This window comes from Polypterus senegalus, unplaced genomic scaffold (assembly GCF_016835505.1).
Source record: "Polypterus senegalus isolate Bchr_013 unplaced genomic scaffold, ASM1683550v1 scaffold_2855, whole genome shotgun sequence".
In the NCBI taxonomy this organism is placed as follows: Eukaryota; Metazoa; Chordata; class Cladistia; order Polypteriformes; family Polypteridae; genus Polypterus; species Polypterus senegalus.
Window position 1 is genome coordinate 2,292 of NW_024382505.1, and position 20,371 is coordinate 22,662.

Genomic DNA, 20,371 nt, shown 5'->3' on the forward strand with positions numbered 1-20,371 from the left:
AGGCCCCGACAGTTAGAGTAAGAGTGGACATCACACTGGACAGCTGGGTGGTGCAGCAGTTAGCTCAACTACCTCACAGGATCTGGATCAGTATCTGGGTTTGATCACACGATCAGCTGCTGTCCATATACATTGTGAATGATCTCCCTGTGCCTGCATGGCTTGTTATCCGGGCAGTTTGGTTTTCTTGTTAATTGACCACCCTAACTGGCCCCTTATGAGTGTGTGTGGACACACCAGTGGACCCTGTGATGGACTGGCACCTTGTTCATGATTGGTTCCTGCTTTGCATTCCGTGGCCCCTACTGGTCCTGAATTGGACTGAGCAGGTATGAGGGTGGGCAGCGTGGGGGCACAGTAGTAAAGAGACCAGGGTTTGTGTCCAGGTCCTTCCTCCCTGTGTGGAGTCTGAATGTCCTCCCTGTATCTGGGTGGGTTTCCTTCCACCGTCCAAGGCTATGCAGGTTTAGAGAATTTGAGACACTAAATTAACACTAGTGTGTGTGTCTGTCGTGTGTGCGTTTGTTCCTCCTTGGGGTCAAACTCCCTGTTGTGCTTGGTATGGATTAAGTGGGATATAAAATAACATGACCAGTATGAGGGTGTGCTGTCAGGTGATTTTTTTAACAGAATTTCATTTTATTTATATTGTTCATTCTGGGCCGTGCGTTGCACAAATGATCTGAAAGGCACATTTTATTTCACACTTGTGAGGACAATCAAGGAGTTTTATTAAACATCTCAAAAGCACAAAATAAAACTTCAGCAACAAGTTGGCTCTCGACAGATTCAGTTAAATTGAAAGACGTCTTCCTCAGAGCTGCTGCCATGCAGTGTGCGGCTCCAAGGCCTTCTGACAGACAGAAGGAGCACAGCAGGGAAAGACGCCTTCTACTACAGGAATGGGGGATTATAGCGACTTTTATTAATGGGGAACACAAGACCTGGTGGGCTGGCACACTGGCTCCCACCTGACGTTGGATGAACTTCATGACAAAGTGAGTTTTCTTGCAGCACAAAGGACAACGGGACTGCCGCTTCTCCTGCCACACCATTGTTGTGACGTGAAGGTCACTCGTAACGCAGGTTTTGTTCATTTACTTTGAATAATTGTGTCGTACACTTCTGAAACTGCCAACCGATCCAGAGATGTGTACGTCTGATCTGCAGTCTGTAAGGAGAAAAGCACAAGTCAGTGTAAAAGTCAAGTGACTGAAGCACAGCTCATCATTTCTCCTTTTCAGTTAACAACAACAGCACCATTGACTTCGATTGCACATTTTCATAGAAACGATTTGCTCAAAGTGCTTTCAAGATGTCAAACAAGTAGTTACAGGCAAAGAAAATGTAAAATTAGATAAATAGTACACAAAAAATGAATAATGTACAGTTAAATAAGACAGCAATATAAGTAAGAGAAATGTAATACAGAATTGTTTTTAAAGACTCAAAGTGACGGGCCGATGATGAAGGTCAGTTAGCCCAACAATGACGAATATTCTAAAAGACAAAGCCTGCAGTCTGCAAACCTGACGACTCTGATTTATTTCTGAGCTCCGTCAGCGTCTGGTGGTCTTGGTGGGAGTTTGTGACTGACACCTGCCTGGAGACCAGGATCTGAATAAACTGAATGGGGTATAAGCAGTAATGTCCATCCACTGATTTATTAACTGACAGACAAGACAACAGGAGTGTAATCACATTGGACTGCAAAATAACGAAAATGAATATTTTTAACTCCAGCCCAAAATCTGAGGAGTTCTTTACAGTTTTGAGGGTCCTGAATCCACACCTGGCAGCAGAATTGCTCAATGCCATCCAGTGTAGGAGAGATGAAGATTTAAAATGAAAAAGAAACTCTTTTAGAGAAAAACTTAAAAATATTTATAAGATGAATTATTTAGAGTAGGAAAAGGCTTAAGTTGCACATATAATTGTTTTAAATTTGTTTTAAGAGTTAAATGGCCTTCACGGTCAGACCTTTGCTCAGACACACTTAGTCTCCTCTGTAACATTTTACATTTTAAATATGTAATTTTAATATTTGGGAGTAAAACTGTTATAAAAGATATCTTTTACTTACTATTTTGAAGGAATAAGAAGAGTAAAAAAATAATTTTACTTACTCAGTAGGGCATATCAACTAGGGTGCCCCCTACTGATCCAATCCTTAAATTACAGTTTAAGATCCCTTATATTTCTATCTAAATTTAACATAATTTAGGGTTAAAATTAATTTAAGGTTAAAATTGGAATTAAAAATTGGGTTAGGATTTGAGCCCCAAGAGAAGTCTGTTTAGCTTTAGGGCTCTAATCCATGACCTGAGGTTCAGGGCTGAAGTATTACTGACCTTAACATCAGTGCTTTCACTTCACTAACTTTAAGTTTAATTTTATGGTAGGTGTAGGTGATACAATTCTTCAACTAAAGGTTTTGTATTTGACATTTGTCATCTCAAAATACTCTTTAAATAATATTCTTGATCATGAAAAATACAAATGCAAAACTTATTACCATAAAAAAAATTACTTATTTTTAAAAAATCAACAAGTCTTTTTTTAAATGAGTATTTTCCACTAACTCTCGCAGAAATGTTGTGTGGTAGAGAAACTCTAATTTCACAAATGGACTCGGCACACCTAAATCTGAAAGTGACGCTGATTATTTTTGCGTTGAATGATTTTGGTGCTGACTGAAGTAATGGTGGATGAATCACTGATATTTCCTCCATCTTCTAACGCCTCTCATCTGGTTGAAGGCTGCCGACGTCACTAACTGAACTCCGACACCACTGAACTGGGCTGCTGTATCGCAGTAAGGAGACGTCGGTGGACTTCCTGGGTGGGGTTTGAATGTCCTCTCTGTGTCTGTTTAGGTTTCCAGTGTGGTTTTGCTGTTTTCCTCCCACCGTCCAAAGACATGCAGGATAGGCGGACTGCTGATGCTGAATTGTCCCTCATCATATGAACAGCTGAGACACGACTTCATCCTCTGCCTCAAATGGCTGGCAATTTAAATGGCATCACTGGTGCACAAACACTTTTAAACTATTTAGATTAGATAAACGTTATTAATCCCAAGGAGGAATTGAGATGCATAAAGCAGCAGAAACATAACAAACAAAGATTCAGACTCAAAGGACACAGCCAATCAATCAATCAATTAATCAATAAAGCATTAAAACTGTGAAATGAACTTGAAGAGTATCAGCAGTTAATTTGAGGATTAAACATTGAGTGGCCTGACAGCAGTGGGGTGAAAAGACCCCCCGAGTGCTTTTTAGCCCAATGTGGTGGAATGAGCCTTTGGCTTAAAAACACTCCCTGAGAGCCTCCTGGAGGAAATTTTTAATGATGGCATCCAGTTTTGCCATCATCCTCTTTTCCATAACCACTTCCAGTTTGACCAGGCCTTACCCTGAATGTTGCTGGCTTTCTTGTGTGGACACTAGAGGGCACTGTTACTCCTCCAACCCAACACAACAACAACACAGGGCGCGAGTGAAAAGCACAAGGATCTGATTTATTCAGGCAGAGCTCTTCACAAAGAGTTTCCCACCAACACAGTCACAAGTAATAATTAGCACAGCACAGAATTATTCTTCCTTCTCTTTCTCCTCCGCTCCTCCCAGCATGCTTCATCCACCTTCCACCCGACACTCATTCCAGTCATCTTATATTGGCTTCTGCTCTTCCACCCACGTGGTCTGCCAGCACTTTCAGGTTCGGTGGAAACCTTCACAGCACCCCCAGGAGGCACCCACAGAACCCAACAGGGCTGAGGTAAAGAACTCCAAATCCCATGGTGGCCTGTATGAATCGGGGGCACCACTGTAATCCAGGGGAGCTTCCATCTAGGGTTTTGGGGGAGTCAGTTCCCTCAAGAAGCTGCCTTCCCCCATTATTCCATGTCTTGGGTGTCCCGGCCAGGTTGGACTGCCTGTCATCTCTTTTGCTTGTAAAGTTTATTCAGGTGTTGTTCTTCTTTTGAGATCAAGTTGTTTCCCCATGACACTTCACCGTAGAACAACACACGGGCTACTAATGACTGAAAGAACATTTCTAGCACCAAGCTGCTCACATCAACAGACCTGAGTCTCCTCAGGAAGTCCAGTCTGCTCAGGCCCTTCTTGACCAGCACGACTTCCCCGTGCCCACCCCTGAATGGTGAGTGGTCTCAAGGCTATTTGTCATGTCAGAGGTCCACCACCAGTTCTTTTGTCTCACTGATGTTGAGTCGCAGATTGTTCTCCCTGTACCACAAGACAATGTTCTCCACAGCCTTCCTGAACTCGTCTCCATTATTAATGCAGCCTATGATGGAGGAGTCATCTGGACTCAAATTCAGAATATGGCAGTTTTGATGTGCAAAGTGAATTACAGGTACAAATTTTTCAACAGCCATAACAACAATAAAGGTTTGGTGTGCAATTAACTAGTAAATCTCGACAATACAGCTCGTGTCTGAATTGGCAGAGCTTGAAATGTTTGGGAAGTTGAAAACACAGTAAAACGAAGAGCTTAGAGATGGTCACTCCAGTCGCACAAAGACACCGAGAATGAAAAAGAAATCTGACTTGGACTTCAGTGGGTGGCGCGTGCCCCACTTTGTACAATGGGCACCCATATTGGTCAAGCAGATTTAGCCAATTACCCAACAACACATACGTCTCTAGAATTTGTCAGGAAGTGTTTATCTGCTCCATGTTTTTCTCGAATATTAGGAAGTTTTTCCTCACACAATGAACCACAGACACATGGAATAAGCGACCAAGTGGTGTGGTAATCAGTAGGACTTCAGCACTTTGTAAAACTCAACTAGATGTTATTTTAGAAGAATTCAGTGGACGGGACTGGCGAGCTTCTCTGGGCTGAATGGCCTGTTCTCATCTCGATTGTTCTGATGCTCTAATGTTCCTGAACACTCCATTCAGACCTGAGCCTGGTCACTGTCTGTGCAGCTGGTATCTCCTCCTCATGTCTAGGGGTGTGAAATACAGAGAAGGAACCCTCACCTCATTGCCTCCTTGGGTGTCTTCTTTCTGCTCAGTTGTCTTCTTGGTCCTCTCCCTGTCAAGTAAACAGAAAGATACTGAGGGTCTAATAAACACATGGAGTCTTCTCAGAAACATTGGGCATAAGAACGAATTTGGATTGGCAGCCCAGGCATTAATCTGTATGCCACAATGATGCCAGTTCAATACTTGACAAGATTGGCACAGTGGCCATTGTGAGTCACTTCATCTCTTTAGTCTCCAACCATACAAATATTTGCACATCTCATTTAAACAATTGTGTTTGTAAAGAGCCTTGAGTTGGCAGCCCATGTAAGTTGCAAAGTTTATTGATTGTGCGTAATAAATTCCCACAACTCGTAAACAAGTGCTTCCTGCCTTCAGTCCTAAATGCACTTCCTCTGGAATTCTACTTGATGTCCTCATGTATGTGATTCACCTTTAAGTTAGCAGAGTTCTCCTGAATTTCCTTGATCAATGCCTTTGAGAATTTGAAAGACCTGAATGAGGTCCCCATGCAGCCTCCACCACTCTGACTAAGCAGGTTTGATTCTCTGAGTCTGTCACAGTAACACACGTCCTTAAGTCCCGGATGCTCCTGATTGCTCTCCTCCTCAAGTTCTGCTATGTCTCTTTAGTAGCATGGGGACAAGAACACCACACAATACTCCAGATGTGGTCTCACTAGTGTGTTATATAGTCTAGGCCTAACATTCGTCAGTTTATATTCAACACTTTTTATGATTTAACCTAACACATTATTCGTCTTTATAATCACTCTTGTACATTGGCTATTTTCTATGTAGGAACTAAACTCTCCTGATATTTCATCCAGATCCTTATTAGAGGTTTTGAGTTTTCTGCTTCAACTCCATGTCTTGTTAGTTTGCTTCACATTCCCTCAACTCTTTATGTAAAGAAGTGCCTCCCAGCTTCACTCATCCTTCACTTCCACTGGTGAACTCGAGTCTGTCATTCACCATTAAGTTGAAAGAAACCTGCTGGATCTGCTTGATCAATGCCTTAGAAGATTTGGAGATTTTTGATAATCCAAAGAAAAACCCAGTATGAGTGTGCCCTGTAATAGGGTGGCGTCCCACCTAAAGCTGTAACCTGACTAATGCTGAATTACCCCATTGTGAAAATCAAACTGAATTTCTGAATTAAGTAATGAGTTGCTATTTTTGGTTTACTTTCTAGTCTTGCTTATTAATATCAACTGCTGTATCGCAATAAGGAGACGAAGGTGGACGTCCTTGGTGCTCCCGACGTGGTGGTTTGCATGTCCTCTCTGTGTCTGTTTAAGTTTCCACCAGCACTTAATCCTTCTTGGACTTGACAATGAAAACGACGTCACTTCTTCCTGACCACCTTCACCATCCCTTCCAAAGGTTGTGGATTAGAAGTGGGTTGATATTCTATCATACGCCTTCATAAATTAAACCAAAGAAGAACGTCAATCAGGTAGCACTGCTACATCAGCTAGAGCTTCGTTCATTTTGCTGTCTTTTTCCATGTCTGCCGCTGGCAATTAGTCTTTGTTCCCAACCATTTATTGTGCTCTTGTCACTTATATTTTCACAGTAGCTTAAGACTCACACCAATGGCTTTTCTAGGGTTTCAAATAATAAGTTTGAGACAGACGTTCATGGGTGAGGGAGCCTGGCCCATTCCAAAGACATGTCTGTCCTCTTCTATAAATGTCCAGAATCTCCCCTCCACTTCTTGTGACATCCCAGGAGGCAGCTCTGAACATAAGGAGTGAGCACTTCAGGATGAACTTGTAGCGGGTCTACATAGTAATAATGGATCCGATGTGTGTGCCGAGTGCGTGTTATTTCCATCGTTCATTTACTGTTTGTTACGTGTACGTCAGTGAGTGTTGTCCCCGTAAGTGCAGAGGGGACGTATGAGGGAGAGAGACTGCATCCCCAGGATGGACAGCACCTGTTGACATTCAGTTACATCCGGTTCATTACTATTTAAACAATCACGAGGGAAAGAGGAAAGGAGAAAGACAGAGATTTCATTTAATGACAACGAACCTTCATTTCCTGCTACTTTTCACATCGCAATTTGTATTCAGTTTGTTTCTCATTCCGCCAGATTCATTTCAGCTCAGTCATCACCAGAAACCCAGGGGTTGAACTTTATTATCCACCATACGCCAAGGAAACAAGGTGAGGTTGTTCCATTTTTGCGGAAGATTCAAACTCATCAATTTTTTGTTGATCAATCTTCCATATTCAGGACAGTAATATACCCGGACTCAAGTTCACGATCATTGTCCTTACAGTATTCATTCATTATTGTTGTTTGTGGTTTGTTATATGTTACTGGGACAAGGGAGGGTTTGTTATTGTATATATGGTGTTGTCACGTTGCTGCTTTGGTGGAGGGACATACATATCGATCTATATATATATTTTCTACTTGTGAAATTTGCATTTTTTGTTATTGTGTTTCATTTAATATATTTATACACCTATTTTACACGTCTGTTTTTGTGTGCTTGTGTTTAAACCATCGATTGAGGGGAAAATATTATTTGTTAGAGGTACGGCTTGGTATATCTAGGTTAGTCTCAGTAATTTATCCAGGCCACAGGTCTTGGTAGGGTAGCTGCCGGCTGGGTAAGGGGTCAGCTGTTACAAACTGGTTAGTTGGTTAGTCAGATGGTGCGTTTCTCACTACTCAAAGTGCCTTACATAGACAGAGGGGAGACACTTCAACCACCAACAATGTGTTGCATCCATCTAGACGATGTCACAGCAGCCATTGCTGCACCAGTATGCTCACCAACATGTTAGCTATTAGGTACTCAGAGGTTCCTGTCTCTGAAAACTTAGAGACAAGAGATGATAAGGGGGCCAGAATGACCAGGCTTGGATGGGCAATTTAGCCAGGACATCAGGAAACACCCTACTCTTTTTGAAAGATGCCCAGGGATCTTTTATGACCATAGAGAGTCAGCACCTCAGTTTTACGTCTCATCCGAGGGAGAGTGCCATTTTTATAGAACAGTGTCCCCATCACCACACTGGGGTATTGTGATCCACATTCAGGGCACAGGATAAGTGCACCCTGCTGGCTTTGCCAACACCTCTTATAGCAGCAATCCAAGCTTTTCCCAGTTATCTCCCATCCGAGTATTGGATAGGCCTGAACATGGATCTGAAGTGCAGATGGGATGGCTGCTGACTTACACTACTGTCAAGTCAGGGCTACCTGTGTCAATAACACTGAAGGTGAAACTCTTAAAATAACAAAGTCCTTTGGAGAAAAAGCCCTTCTTACCTTACAAATATGAACACTGCCTAATGCCAATGCTACTAGGACAGCAATGCCCAGCAAGGCACAGAGCACAACAATCAGATTCCAGCTTCCTGAACAACTCACATCCCCTGGAAAACAAGAAAGCAGATCAAGTGACACAGAGCTTCTACTCAACATGAACATCACATTTAAAAAGTTTAAAACTGAAGTGACATGTGATCAGCTGTGCTGTGATGAGTGGCTGTGTGAGGGTGCAGTGACATCGGCAGTTTGGGCACCAGAGTGTAGCTCTATCATTGCCATTATCATTATCAGTGCCATGGAGTCACATCTTTTAACACATGCACTCGCACGCTTGAATGAATGTTTCACTTGGCTATCTTATCACCTTTAAATGATCTCACTGTCCACACTCTGTTTTTTTACTCCTCCTCCTTGTCTGATGCATCCTCATCTCCACTGCATCACTCCTGGTCCCTTTTTATTTAATTCTTCACATCAGCATCCACAATTAATGCATCAGAACCAGACTTCAGTTATTACAAATTTTGCGGCTTGCAGTAATTTTGTCATATTTTTTTCTTTTTCATGCGAGCCAATCAAAAAACAGATAGGCATAACGTTAATTAAGCTACTTTTGTAAAATACTAAAACATTTTGTGTAATAAGCTTTGTTCATTTAAACATTCTAAGAAATTAAAAACAAATGTTTTCTGCCCAAGTCACAGGATGTTAAGAGTGCTCACCGTTTACCATCAGGGTGACATCTGCAGACTTTGTCGTCCCGTAGATGTTTGTAGCTTCACAATGATAACAGCTGGCGTGACATCTGGTGAACTTGCTGATGTGCAGTTCCTCTCCATATTCTACTTGGCCGCTGTTCTCCTTGACCCAGATGTAGTTGCTGGGTGGGTTTGCCAAGGCTTTGCAATATAAAGTCACTGATGTCCCTTCTTCTATACAAGCAGAGGGCTGTCCTGTGACGACTGCATTCTTGGGGGCGACTACAATACAGGACACAGTAAGAAGTTAGTTGTCAATTCTCCATTCATCATGGATTTTGTGTTTATTACTTTTCCTTTCAGATGGATTACTAAGAGGATGGCACGCTGTCATGTCACATAGTGCTGTGCCTCGGAGCAGCCAGGCCTCAGCTTGATATCTGTGCCCTCTATGTGGACTTGGTGTGCTCTGCCAGTGGTAAGTAAGGTAAGAATGTTTGTGATAATTCTAGGCTGGTTACTAAAGGACAATAAGAGAGGATAAGAGCAAAGGAAGAAGAACAAGCTCCTTTTCAAAATGGAAGTGAGCCAAAACACACAGAAGGTCACAAGGGCAGTCAGTAGCACCAGCATACTCAGCATGCGAGTGCCTGTCCTGTCAGCACTACTAGCAAAGAGCCTGTTGAAGGAGCAAATGAGATCGACAATGGCAGTGTTGATCGATGGCCAGGCCTTTGGCTAAAGGAGCAAATGCTTTATTTATGTTGACTGAACAAATGTCTAATCATTAAAGACAGAAACCTGGTGTGCAATTAATTCTGATGTCATTATACATAAAAGTTTTAGTCAGATTTTCATTTAAATATTTGTAATTTGTGCTCATTCATTAAATAAAATTAAGTTAATAATAATAATATTAATAATAATAATAATAATAATAATAATTACATTTAGGCAGCACTTTTCTCACTATTCAAACCGCTTCACATAGAGAATGGGGAGTCACTTCAACCACCACCAATGTGTACCATCTACCAGGATGATGCGATGGCAGCCATTCTTGTGCCAATACGCTCACCACACATTACCAATTAGGTGATGAAGGGGTGAGAGAGAGAGATAGAGGAAGATTAGGGGGCCACAATTCCTCCTCCTGTCTACGTGATCCTGCCCCCACTCCTCTGCTCATCCATAGTTAGTGTTCTTATCACCTCATTGATAAATGCAGGTTTTGTTTCTGGTTCTGTCCCTATTGCCCTAAAAACTGCTGCAGTTACCCCAAATCCTTAAAACACCCTGGTTTAACCCTTCAATGGTTTACAGCCTATCTTTCTAATAGGTAACAGTTTGTCACAGTCGGCCGATAGAAATCCTCCACCTCATTTGTGTCACGTGGTGTCCCTCAGGGTTCAGTCCTTGGGTCATTACTCTTTCTACTTTATATCCTTCCTTTGGCTAACACTATTTGCAGACATGGCCTTAACTTCCACTGCTATGCAGACGATAGACAGTTACAGTCTATCTTAGGACAGACTCGCCTCTCAGCACACTCACTGATCTTAAGCTATGGATGAAAAATCACTTTCTTAAACTTAATGCCAATAAAACTGAAGTGTTACTGGGAGGCCCAAACTCCCTAATTACTAAGGTATCCGACTTCTCTGTTTCTATTAATTTCAAACCCTGCTCCTGTTGTCAGAAATCTTGGTGTTTTGTTTGATGCGCTACACATTAGGTCTCTGTCCAAAATGTCATTCTATCATCTCCGTCACACTGCCCGCCTCCATCCATTTCTGTCCTTTAATGAAGCTCAGATTCTGTTTCATTGTTTCATGATGTCACATATTGATTACTGTAGAAATCTCTACAGAGGCTTCAGTACATTTGAACTCTGCAGTCACACACAGCGTTCTACTCACATCTCTACTGATCTCTCCCAACTTCACTCATTCCATCAAGGATTTAATTCAAGATTCTGCTTCTTACCTTCAAAGCCCTACTGAACCTTTGCCCCCCTCTACCTCTCTAAGCTCCCGGCTCCTTACACTCCTTGTCGCTCTCTCAGGTCCTCACGCAGTCATCTCCTTTCTGTCCCACACACCATACTCTCTAACCCTGGGTGACAGGTCCTTCAGTGTTATGGCCCCTCTTCCTCAGTCTCTCCAAGTTTGCTCCTCTTTCCTCCACCTTTAAATCTCAACTCAAAACTTCGTCTTCGATGGATTTTTGTCTTCAGTGTCATTTTTTTTTCCTCCCCCTCTGTATGTAAAGCAACCTTGGGTTTCTGAAAGATGCTCTATAAATGCAACTTATTATTATTATTATTATTCACAATGGACAAGGCTGTGGTGGACAGTTTAGCCAGGCCATCAGATTACACCCTGTTCTTTCTGAAAGGAGCTCTGGGATCTTTAATGACCGCAGAGAGTCAGAACCTCAGTTTTACGTCTCATCTGAACGACGGTGTCATTTTTAACAGCACGGTGTCTCCATTTCTACTGTGGGATCCACATTAAGACCACAATAATGCCTACAAGTCTTCAGCATAAAGCCCAGCGTTCCCCTCCAAGTCCTGGCCGGGACCAAACCTGATTAGCTTAAGATGAGCTGTTCTGACCTGCATGTAGTTTGACTTGTGGGCTTCAGGAGGTTTCCTGGTATCTTTAATTCATAATAGAAATTTGAAATGTAGTAGGATTTTGATTTGGTGGCAACAACTGAAATACTGATTTATTTAAACTTTTTGTATAGTTTAGAAGAACTGCACAAATTAATTTTCATGTTAGGTGCCTTTTATGTTTCCACTCTTATTATGCCAAGTGCATATGATGTCCCCTGTAAATGGAAGATGGAAAGAAAATGATTTAATAATTTAGTTGATATCTGGACAAGGGGGGACCTGAAAACACCTCGAGTACCACGATTTATTATTTCACCTTCATCACTGACTCACACTGCACGTCCAGTAGATGTTCTGGTGATGTGATGTTTCCAGCCCGACAGAAGTAACTGCCGCTGTCCTCAGTGGAGACTCTCTGAATCTGCAAATCCTTGGAGGTTTCTTTTAAAGGTCGTCCATTTCTGAACCAGGAGAAGACTCTGTTGGGGAGACTGCAGTTGGCTCTGCAGCTCAGGGTAACCGTGTCATTTTCTTTTATTGTCTCTGGTGTTGTTTGAACAATAAGACCTTTAAAAATTAAAGGGGATAATAGAGACAGTTAGTGCCTGCTATGATTGGATTTGATTTCTATTGACTGGTTGTTAGAATATTACAACAGTCGAGACGAGAACAGGCCATTCAGCCAAACAAAGCTCGCCATTTCTATCCACTTAATTTTTCTAAACAAACATCAAGTCTGCTTTTGAAAGCCCCTAAAGTCCTACCGTCCACCACACTACTTGGTCACTTAATTCCACATTCTGTGTAAAGAAGAACTTCATATTGTTTGTGTGAGATTTCCAACTGTGTCCCTGTGTTCTCATTGAACTCATTTTAAAGTCACCGTTTTGATCCACTGGACTAATTTATAATTTTAAACTCTTCACTCAGGTCTCCTCTTAATCTTCTTTTGTTTAAACTGTAAAGGCTCAGCTCTTTTAATCTTTCCTCCTAACTCATCCCCTGTAGCCCTGAATCAGCCCAGTCGCTCTTCTCTGGACGTTCTCTTGTGCTGCTTTGTCCGTTTTGTAGGCTGGAGACCAAAACTGCACACAGGACTCCAGATGCGGCCTCACCAGTGTGTTATAAAGGTTGAGCAGACCCTCCTGTGACTTGTACTCCACATGTCAAGGCGCTATATAACTTGACATTCTGTTAATGGCTTCTGAACTCTGTTGGCGGTTGATAGCGTAAAGTCCACTATGACTCCTAAATCCTTCTCATGAGGTGGTCTTTCAGTTTTCAGATCTCACATTGTGTATTCAAACCTCTCATTTCTACTTCCTACATGTGATCAGTTGTAATCGGTTATGGCTGAATCATCTCTTATGATACTGTTTAGTGAATTAAAAAAGGAAAAAATCCAGCTCATATAAATTGAGGGTTATTAGCTTAGACTACGTATTGTGTTAGTGAGTCCACATCTAGAGTCCTGTGTGCAGTTCTGGTCAACACTCTACAAGAAAGACATAGCAGTACTTAAAGATGTGCAGAGGAGAGCAAACAGGTGCATTATGGGACTGAAGGACACATCCTAATGTGAGAATTAAACCTGCTTAGCATCAAGCAGAAGAGACTCTATGGGGACCTCATTCAGGTCTTCAAAATCCTCAAAGCCATTCTAGCAGAATTCCATCAGCTTAACAGTGAATCACAAACTCAAAGACACCAGTGGGAATAAAGAGAAGTGCATTTAGGACTGAAGCCAGGAAGCACTTCATTACGCAAAGAGTTATGGGAATCTGACACAAACTACCAAGATGTAGAGTTGAAGTAGAAACCTTGACCACCTTCTGGATGTATCAGGATGAAATATTGGGACAGTTTAGCTAAACAAACAAGTGACAAATGGACTGAATGGTCTCCTCTCATTTGGAAAACTTCTTATGTTCTTAAGTTCACTGTGAGGCCCATGCAGTGCGTCACAACAGACAGGAGGGTGAGTTGAAAAATGGCCGATCCTTATTGCGTCACACTAAATTAATCTCACAATTAATTCATTGGAGAAACTAACAGAGTAGAGGTCTTCTAATAAGTAAACTGTCAATGTCCACCACTGGCTAGCTGGCAACAATACTAAGAAACAACATGGCAAGACTGCTTTAATTGAAGCAAAATGAGAAAATACCACTGAAGGTAAAAAAGCTGAAAATGAATAAATAAATCACAGCCATCTATCTGTTTAGTAAACACATTTAGTTTAGAGGACACCCTGAAAGCATTTAGTGCAAGGCAAGAAGCAACATTAATGATGTGCCAGTCCACTGTGGGGCACGGACACTACGCTCATCAGTTAACCTGCCATACTGGACTTTGGGATGAAAACCTGAAGGAAAAGCAAAGCCTACAAATGTGGAAAACACAAACACAAGACAGTCAGAGACAGAGCCAGGGTTTAATTCAAGTGTGCTGGAGTATTGAAACAGCAGTGTTAGCCACCGTGCCACCCTAAATAAAATCTAAACAGACATTTCTTATCTTACCTGTGATTGTCATGCTGACTCCTGGCAGTTTTGTAAATGTGTTAGGTGCACCTCCATCAAATTTAAACTTGTACTCGCCGCTCTCCTGTCTGCTCACATTACTGATCCTTACATCACAAGTCTTGTTTTTGTTCCCAAAGAACTGAACTCGGTTTGTGTAACTGCTGGGCACTTGACTTCTGTCTGTATGATACACGATGGTTCCTAGTTCAGGATATACGTTATCTTTATTATGATCATAAAACCAGGCTTCCTTTTGGATAGTAACCCCTGCTGGATGGTCATATTTACAGTTAATCCTCACAGTTGATCCTTCCAGTGTGCAGATCGTCTGTGGTGTGTAAATGGCTCCCAAACCATTACTGTCTACAAAACAAAAAAGAGAACACAATGTGAGTGTTGAAGATATCTGCTATTAACTCTGAGATGTCTCAAATGCATTTCAAGATAACTCAGAATCACTTCCTGTAAAACTGCCTTTTCTTTCAATGGGACTTACTGATTATTATAAAATATCTAGACATGTATTTAAGATATCAAGACAGGAGCAGGAAGTTATTTTAAGATAAATTGAAATGTATTTCAGATAAGTTAAATTATATTGTAGATATATGAAATTGCTTTTGAGATATCTTGAAAAAATTTAATGCCTTTTTAAAGATGTCTCAAAATGTATTTGAACTTGTATCTTGAAATACTGTACATTATAAGATATCTTAAGTCTGAGCAGAGACCCATTTTAAGATATCATGAAATGAATTTGAGAAAACTAAAAATGTACTTTAGAGATCTCTAACAACAGTGAATTTCAAGATATCTTAAATTACTTTTTAAAATATCTTAATTACACTTCAAGATATCCTAAAATAACTTCTTGCCCATTTCCACATATTTCAAAATAACTTGCTGTGAATTTTAAGTTATTGCATATCACAAATACATTTTCAGATATCTCATAATAAATTCCTGTACATTTTGAGATATCTTGAAATGTGCAGGAAGTTATTTTAAGATATCTGAAAATATATTTCAGCTATCTTATAAAGCCTGTGGATGTATTTTAGCATATCTTGAAATATATTTTCAGACATCTTAAAATGCACAGGAACGTTTTTCAAAATATCTCAAAATCTATCTATCTTAAAATGCATTTGAGACATCTTGAAATAGATGCAATGTCAGATATCTGTAATTCAATCTGAAATTTCTAAAATACATTTTCAATTATCTTACAATATCTGAGATATTTTGCCATGCAGCAGAGTTCACAATGATAAGACAGATAAAGCTGCTCTTGTTCCTCTACACATAAGCCACAGTAAGTTAATGCCAGACATTTTGTCTTTCCATTGCTGATGCACCCTAAACCCCCCGACCGCACACTATTATAATGTTCTCCTTAGTACTTCATAATAAATCCCAGTGCGATGTGACGGAGCTCCTGGTATCCGATATTGGATTGAATTCTTTAAAAATCTACACACTAAACCTTTGCTTTCCTTCTCATTTTTTGGGTATTTGGAAGTCTTACATACCATTTTGACTACGTGTTTGTTTTGCGTTTTCTCCAAAGTCGTTTGGTCTTTTTAGTCTTTCAGGTTACGTTGTCTGTTGTTCTCAGCACACCTATGAGTTCAGCCAGCCTGTACCTTACAGTCAATCGGCCTGGCTCTCCATTGAGTTCTCTTCTCTTATTTTATTAGTTACAGCTTAGTAAAGTGAGTGGATAAGCATGCAAGTGCAGTCGTGACCAAAGGTTTTGAGAATGACCCCAGTGTTGGTGTTCACAAGTTTGCTGCTTCAGTGCTTTTAGATCTTTCTGTCAGATGTTTCTATGGTAGACTGAAGTAGAATAACAAGCATTCCAGAAGTTTCAAAGGCTTTTATTAACAATGACATGAAGTTTTTGCACAGAAGTCGATATTTGCAGTGTTGGACCTTTTTTCTTTTTCAAGACCTCTGCAATTCGCCCTGGCACGCTGTCCAATAACTTCTGGGCCCAATCCTGACTGATGGCTGACAATTCTTGTATAATCAATGTTTGGAGTTTCTCAGAATTGGTGGTTTTTGTTTGTCCATCCACTTCTTGACCACAAGTTCTCCATGGGATTAAAGGTCTGGAGAGTTTCCTGGCCATCGACCTAAAATTTTGATGTTTTGTTCCCAAGCCACTCAGTTCTCACTTTTGCCTTATGGCCTGGTGCTCCACTATGATGGTCACCAAACTGTTCCTGGAGGTTTGGGTGAAGTTGCTCTCAGAGGAAGTTTTGGTCCCATTCTTTATTCCTGGTTGTGTTTGCTGGCAAAATTGTTATTGAGCCCACTGCCTTGGCTGAGAAGCAACCCCACGTGACATGAATGGTCTCAGGATGCTTTACTGTTGGCGTGACACAGAACTGATGGAGTCACTCAGCTTTTCTTTTTCCAGATGCCCCAAACAATCGAAAAAGGGGATTCATCAGAGAAAATGACTTTCCCCCAGCAGTCCAATCCCAGAATATCAGTCTGTCCCTGATGTTTGTCTTGGCTTCTTTGCTGCCTTTCTTAACACCAGGCCATCCTCCAAATGTCTTCACCTCACTCACACCTGCCTGCTGCCATTCCTGAACAAGCTCTGCACTGGTGGTGCCAGCAGTTGAATCAATTTTTGGAGACACTCCTGGTGCTTGCTGGACTTTCTTGGTGCCCTGAAGACTTCTTCACAACAGCAGTGCAAATGGTTTGTTAGGGATGAAGATCATTTTCATGACAAAGATGGACTTTGCGATTAATTGCAATTCATCTAATCGCTCTTCAGAACATTCTGGCGTAAATACAAATTGTCATCATAAAAACTGAAGCAACAAACTTTGTGAAGATTCATATTTGTGTTATTCTCGAAACCTTTGGCCACGACTGTAAGGTTGAGTAAAAAAGGAATGAGAGCACAGAATGAGTTCCAGTGACTATTGAAGTGTTTCATATTTTATACTGTGGTGCACACCTGTGATGGAAATAGTCCTGAGGTGGCTGACGACTGTCAGAAGTGATGGTGCTACCTGGAGAAGCTGCCCATCAAAGCAGCCAAAGCCAAGTGTGGAAGGGAGCAGATGCAGTCAGACATAAGAGAAGTAAAATGAAAGACAACTCATCCATTGTTAAAGCCCTTCAGCCTGGGGCATTACTGCCGGTGAGCTTCACGTAGGAGACTAATTTTGAATCAGATCATTGAGCTGGGAAAGGTGTGGCAGATGGTATTGGCAGGGCTGGCACTGTTATGTGCAGGCTGAGTGCGTGGCAGCTGGGAACACGTGAATCCACAGAATATCAGGACTCAGTGGGTTCGACCGCAATGGCTGCCTACTACTAACATTACCAGAGTGCTACAGTAAGTCCATTCCTCCGACTGTCACACTTCGGGTTCTTCCAATATTTATGAGACACCTGTACACAGGGCTGTATAGAATGCCTTCAGAAAGACCCCTTCACTTTATACACATGTCGTTATGTGGCAGCCTTGTGCTAAAGTCATTTCAATTCATTTTTTCCCAAATCAAACAGTACTCAGTAGCACAGAATGACAAAGCCTTGTCAGATCTGAGCCCCAATTCTGTCTTTAAGTCTTCACTCAATTCCTTTGACCCCATGCGTTGGTTTTTGCTCAGCTGTGGGGGCTTCTATAGACAGGAGTGTGCCTTTCCTAATCGGGTCCAGTTAACAGAGCTGACCACAGGTGGTCTCCAAATAAAGTGTAGAATCATCTCAATGAAGATCAATAGAAGGGGATACACCTGAGCCAAGTGTTATAGCAGAGGGATCTAAATACTTGTGACATTTCAGTTTTTTATTTTTAATAAATTTGCAAAAAATTTAAACGGGTCAGTTTGTGTGTCTGGGTGGCATACAGTCCGCCAAGGCCTCTAACCTGTATTCCTCCTGCTGATGGTGGGCCCACGGGTGGGCAGTCCCACATTGGAAATTCGGGGTGTGCACAACTGGGCTCTGTGGCTGGCCTGGCCACCAGTCACTCACCTGTAGACACTCACCCCAGGCTTGGCTCCAGTAGAAGGCCCTGGTAACCTCACACCAGGCAGGATACTCCTTCTTTAAATTTGTGACTTTGCTTCATTAGGGGCTTTGAATTGCTCTTTGTCTGATCCCTCACCTGGGACCAATTTGCCTTGGGAGGGCCTACCAGGATCTTCTGATCTGGACAACATAGCTGCCAGGGTCACAGGGACGCACAAACCTCCGCACCACGATAAGGTGGCGATTCCTGGAGGGGAAGTTGGCCAAAATGAGACTTATGTGCAAGGAGGCGGGCTCTCCTTTAAAGACAGGGTGAGAAGTGTGGAGATTTGGGAGAGGCTCAGAGTAGACTTGCTATAGACTTGAAGAGAGGTGGCTTGGGTATCTGATATGGATGCCTCTGGACGTCTCCCTGTGAAGGTTTTATGGGCTCTTTGGGAGGATTTTGTCTCCCAGATGGTATTGGAACGCCTTTGGGATCCCACAGGATGAGTTGCTAAGACTGTTACCCGTATGACCCGGTATCAAATACACGGTGGAAATTGAATGAATGAAGGAAAAATGTATTGGTTTTGCTTTATCACTGAATGTTTCTTGATGTGGGGAAAGAACTACTTTAAATGATTTTAACACAAGGATGAAACATGACAAAATGTGTAAAAAGTAAAGTAGAACTGTGACAGTACAGAGTAAAGTGAAACTCTCACTTACATGTCGACTCTCCTATATAATGACAAAGAAGAAGGATTCCAAATATATAAAAATGTTGAAATCAGAAACACAACATGGATGGACTGACTAGGCCTGTCTCGTTTACACAATTTCTAATATGAAGTGGAAATGTCGCCAGACCGAGAGACGGATGGCTGAGCTGAACCTCATGGACATTTGCTCTCCTCCTCAGCACATCCTCCAGCCCATTACCTGCTAGACCTCCAATGGTGCTGTGGTGAGAGAAACTCCATCAACAGATTAAAGGGCTTTAAACTCATATTGTAGCCAAAGAACTGCAAGTTCACACTCCATTTCAAAATCTTCACCTTGAGAATTTCACATAATGAGTTGGAGAAGGAGGACGACTGTCGTAAAGACGTGCAAATTGTTGTGTAACTCAAGTGTGATAAGCCAAGCAGAGCACAGAAACCTCATTTTCACTTTTCTTTACAACTCTGACCACATTAGAAAAGCAGTAAAGACACAAGAAGTCCAGTCAGCTGGGGACACATGAGGAGAGTTCAAAGAGCAAACAGGATTAATGAGCCCACCGGACCAACTGGGAGTCCCCCCAAGTCATTCAGACAGCCAGGATGTCCTCAGGACAGAAAGTAAATGCATAACAAAATGAAAGGCAGCAGTGATGAGTAACAGAAGGAACTCCTGCAGAAACCACAGACACTCTGCCATCACACTGAGGAAGAAGAGTAAAGAGGACTTCAGATCTTACCAGCTACAGAGGAAACCACAGCCAAGATGACCAAGAGGAACATTCTCTGTTGTGACACCTGGAATAGAAAATGAAGTGAAGTCTCAGATGAATCTGACTTTGACATTTCACATCCAGAAGATTTGAAAAATGAAGTTCCAAGTTCACACACAGTACTTAGTGTTGTAGTATCACAGCTACTCGGTCCAAAGTTCAGCTGCGGTTTCTCTGGCTTCTCCCACACTTCCCCTAAGGTTTGCATGTTACTGTAATTTGCATGGTGGGAATGTAAAGGGTCAGCACTCCATACCAGGCCGGTTCCTGCCTTTAATCTTGCTGTTCTGACTACCTGTGATAATGTGATGGACAAGGAAGGTCCACAAAATAGACAGACATGTTCAGATTTGAACAGATTTAATAAAACTGGAGGCTTTTAGAATTCTCCTCGTAGGCCTTATCTTTTCATGTTCATCCTCTTTGTATTTTCCTAATTCATTTTCATTTACTGCAGTTTGAACGTAACTTCTAAAGTCTCTTCCCAAGAGTGTAGACATTTCATAGGTTGAGGCGTAATATAAAATCCTCACACAGCCTGAAATGAGTAATAAGAGAAGTGGGCTTACAAGTGGGTGTCATCGGGCTGAGCTGCTCCTCAATGCACTGAAGGTGTTGCTGCTTGCCAACGCTCTTCTTGACTTTCTGTTCAGCCATGAGCGCTAGAGGTCTTGGACTTTGGTATTGGCATTTGAAATGATTGTAATAAATTATTGTGGCAAGTTGTCATG

General features: G+C 41.8%; 1 protein-coding gene across 2 annotated transcripts; it reads right to left on the minus strand.

Moving 5' to 3' along the window:
* Nucleotides 1-677: 677 nt before the first annotated feature.
* On the minus strand, nucleotides 678-19,661 carry LOC120521094 (B-cell receptor CD22-like). 2 transcript variants are annotated; one of them, XM_039742958.1, is made up of 7 exons: nucleotides 19,608-19,661; nucleotides 14,156-14,521; nucleotides 11,967-12,200; nucleotides 9,038-9,295; nucleotides 8,313-8,419; nucleotides 5,016-5,070; nucleotides 678-1,171 (listed from the first exon to the last, which is right to left on the minus strand). In XM_039742958.1, exons 1-6 carry the CDS (start codon nucleotides 19,648-19,650, stop codon nucleotides 5,047-5,049), a joined length of 1,032 nt encoding a protein of 343 aa, XP_039598892.1. In that variant the 5' UTR covers nucleotides 19,651-19,661; the 3' UTR covers nucleotides 678-1,171; nucleotides 5,016-5,046. The 2 variants fall into 2 exon arrangements, with proteins under 2 accessions (XP_039598892.1, XP_039598893.1); XM_039742959.1 differs by lacking the exons at nucleotides 678-1,171; nucleotides 5,016-5,070; nucleotides 8,313-8,419 and adding an exon at nucleotides 8,426-8,872.
* Between the last annotated feature and the right edge of the window lie 710 nt (nucleotides 19,662-20,371).

Excerpts from the sequence above, each read along its gene's own strand:
- LOC120521094 (XM_039742958.1), bottom strand. The coding sequence starts at position 19,650 with ATGTTCCTCTTGGTCATCTTGGCTGTGGTTTCCTCTGTAGCTG. Across the intron at positions 14,522-19,607 it reads TGTGGTTTCCTCTGTAGCTG|ACAGTAATGGTTTGGGAGCC; the intron begins GTAAGATCTGAA and ends TTTGTTTTGTAG. Across the intron at positions 12,201-14,155 it reads AGTCAGCATGACAATCACAG|GTCTTATTGTTCAAACAACA; the intron begins GTAAGATAAGAA and ends TAATTTTTAAAG.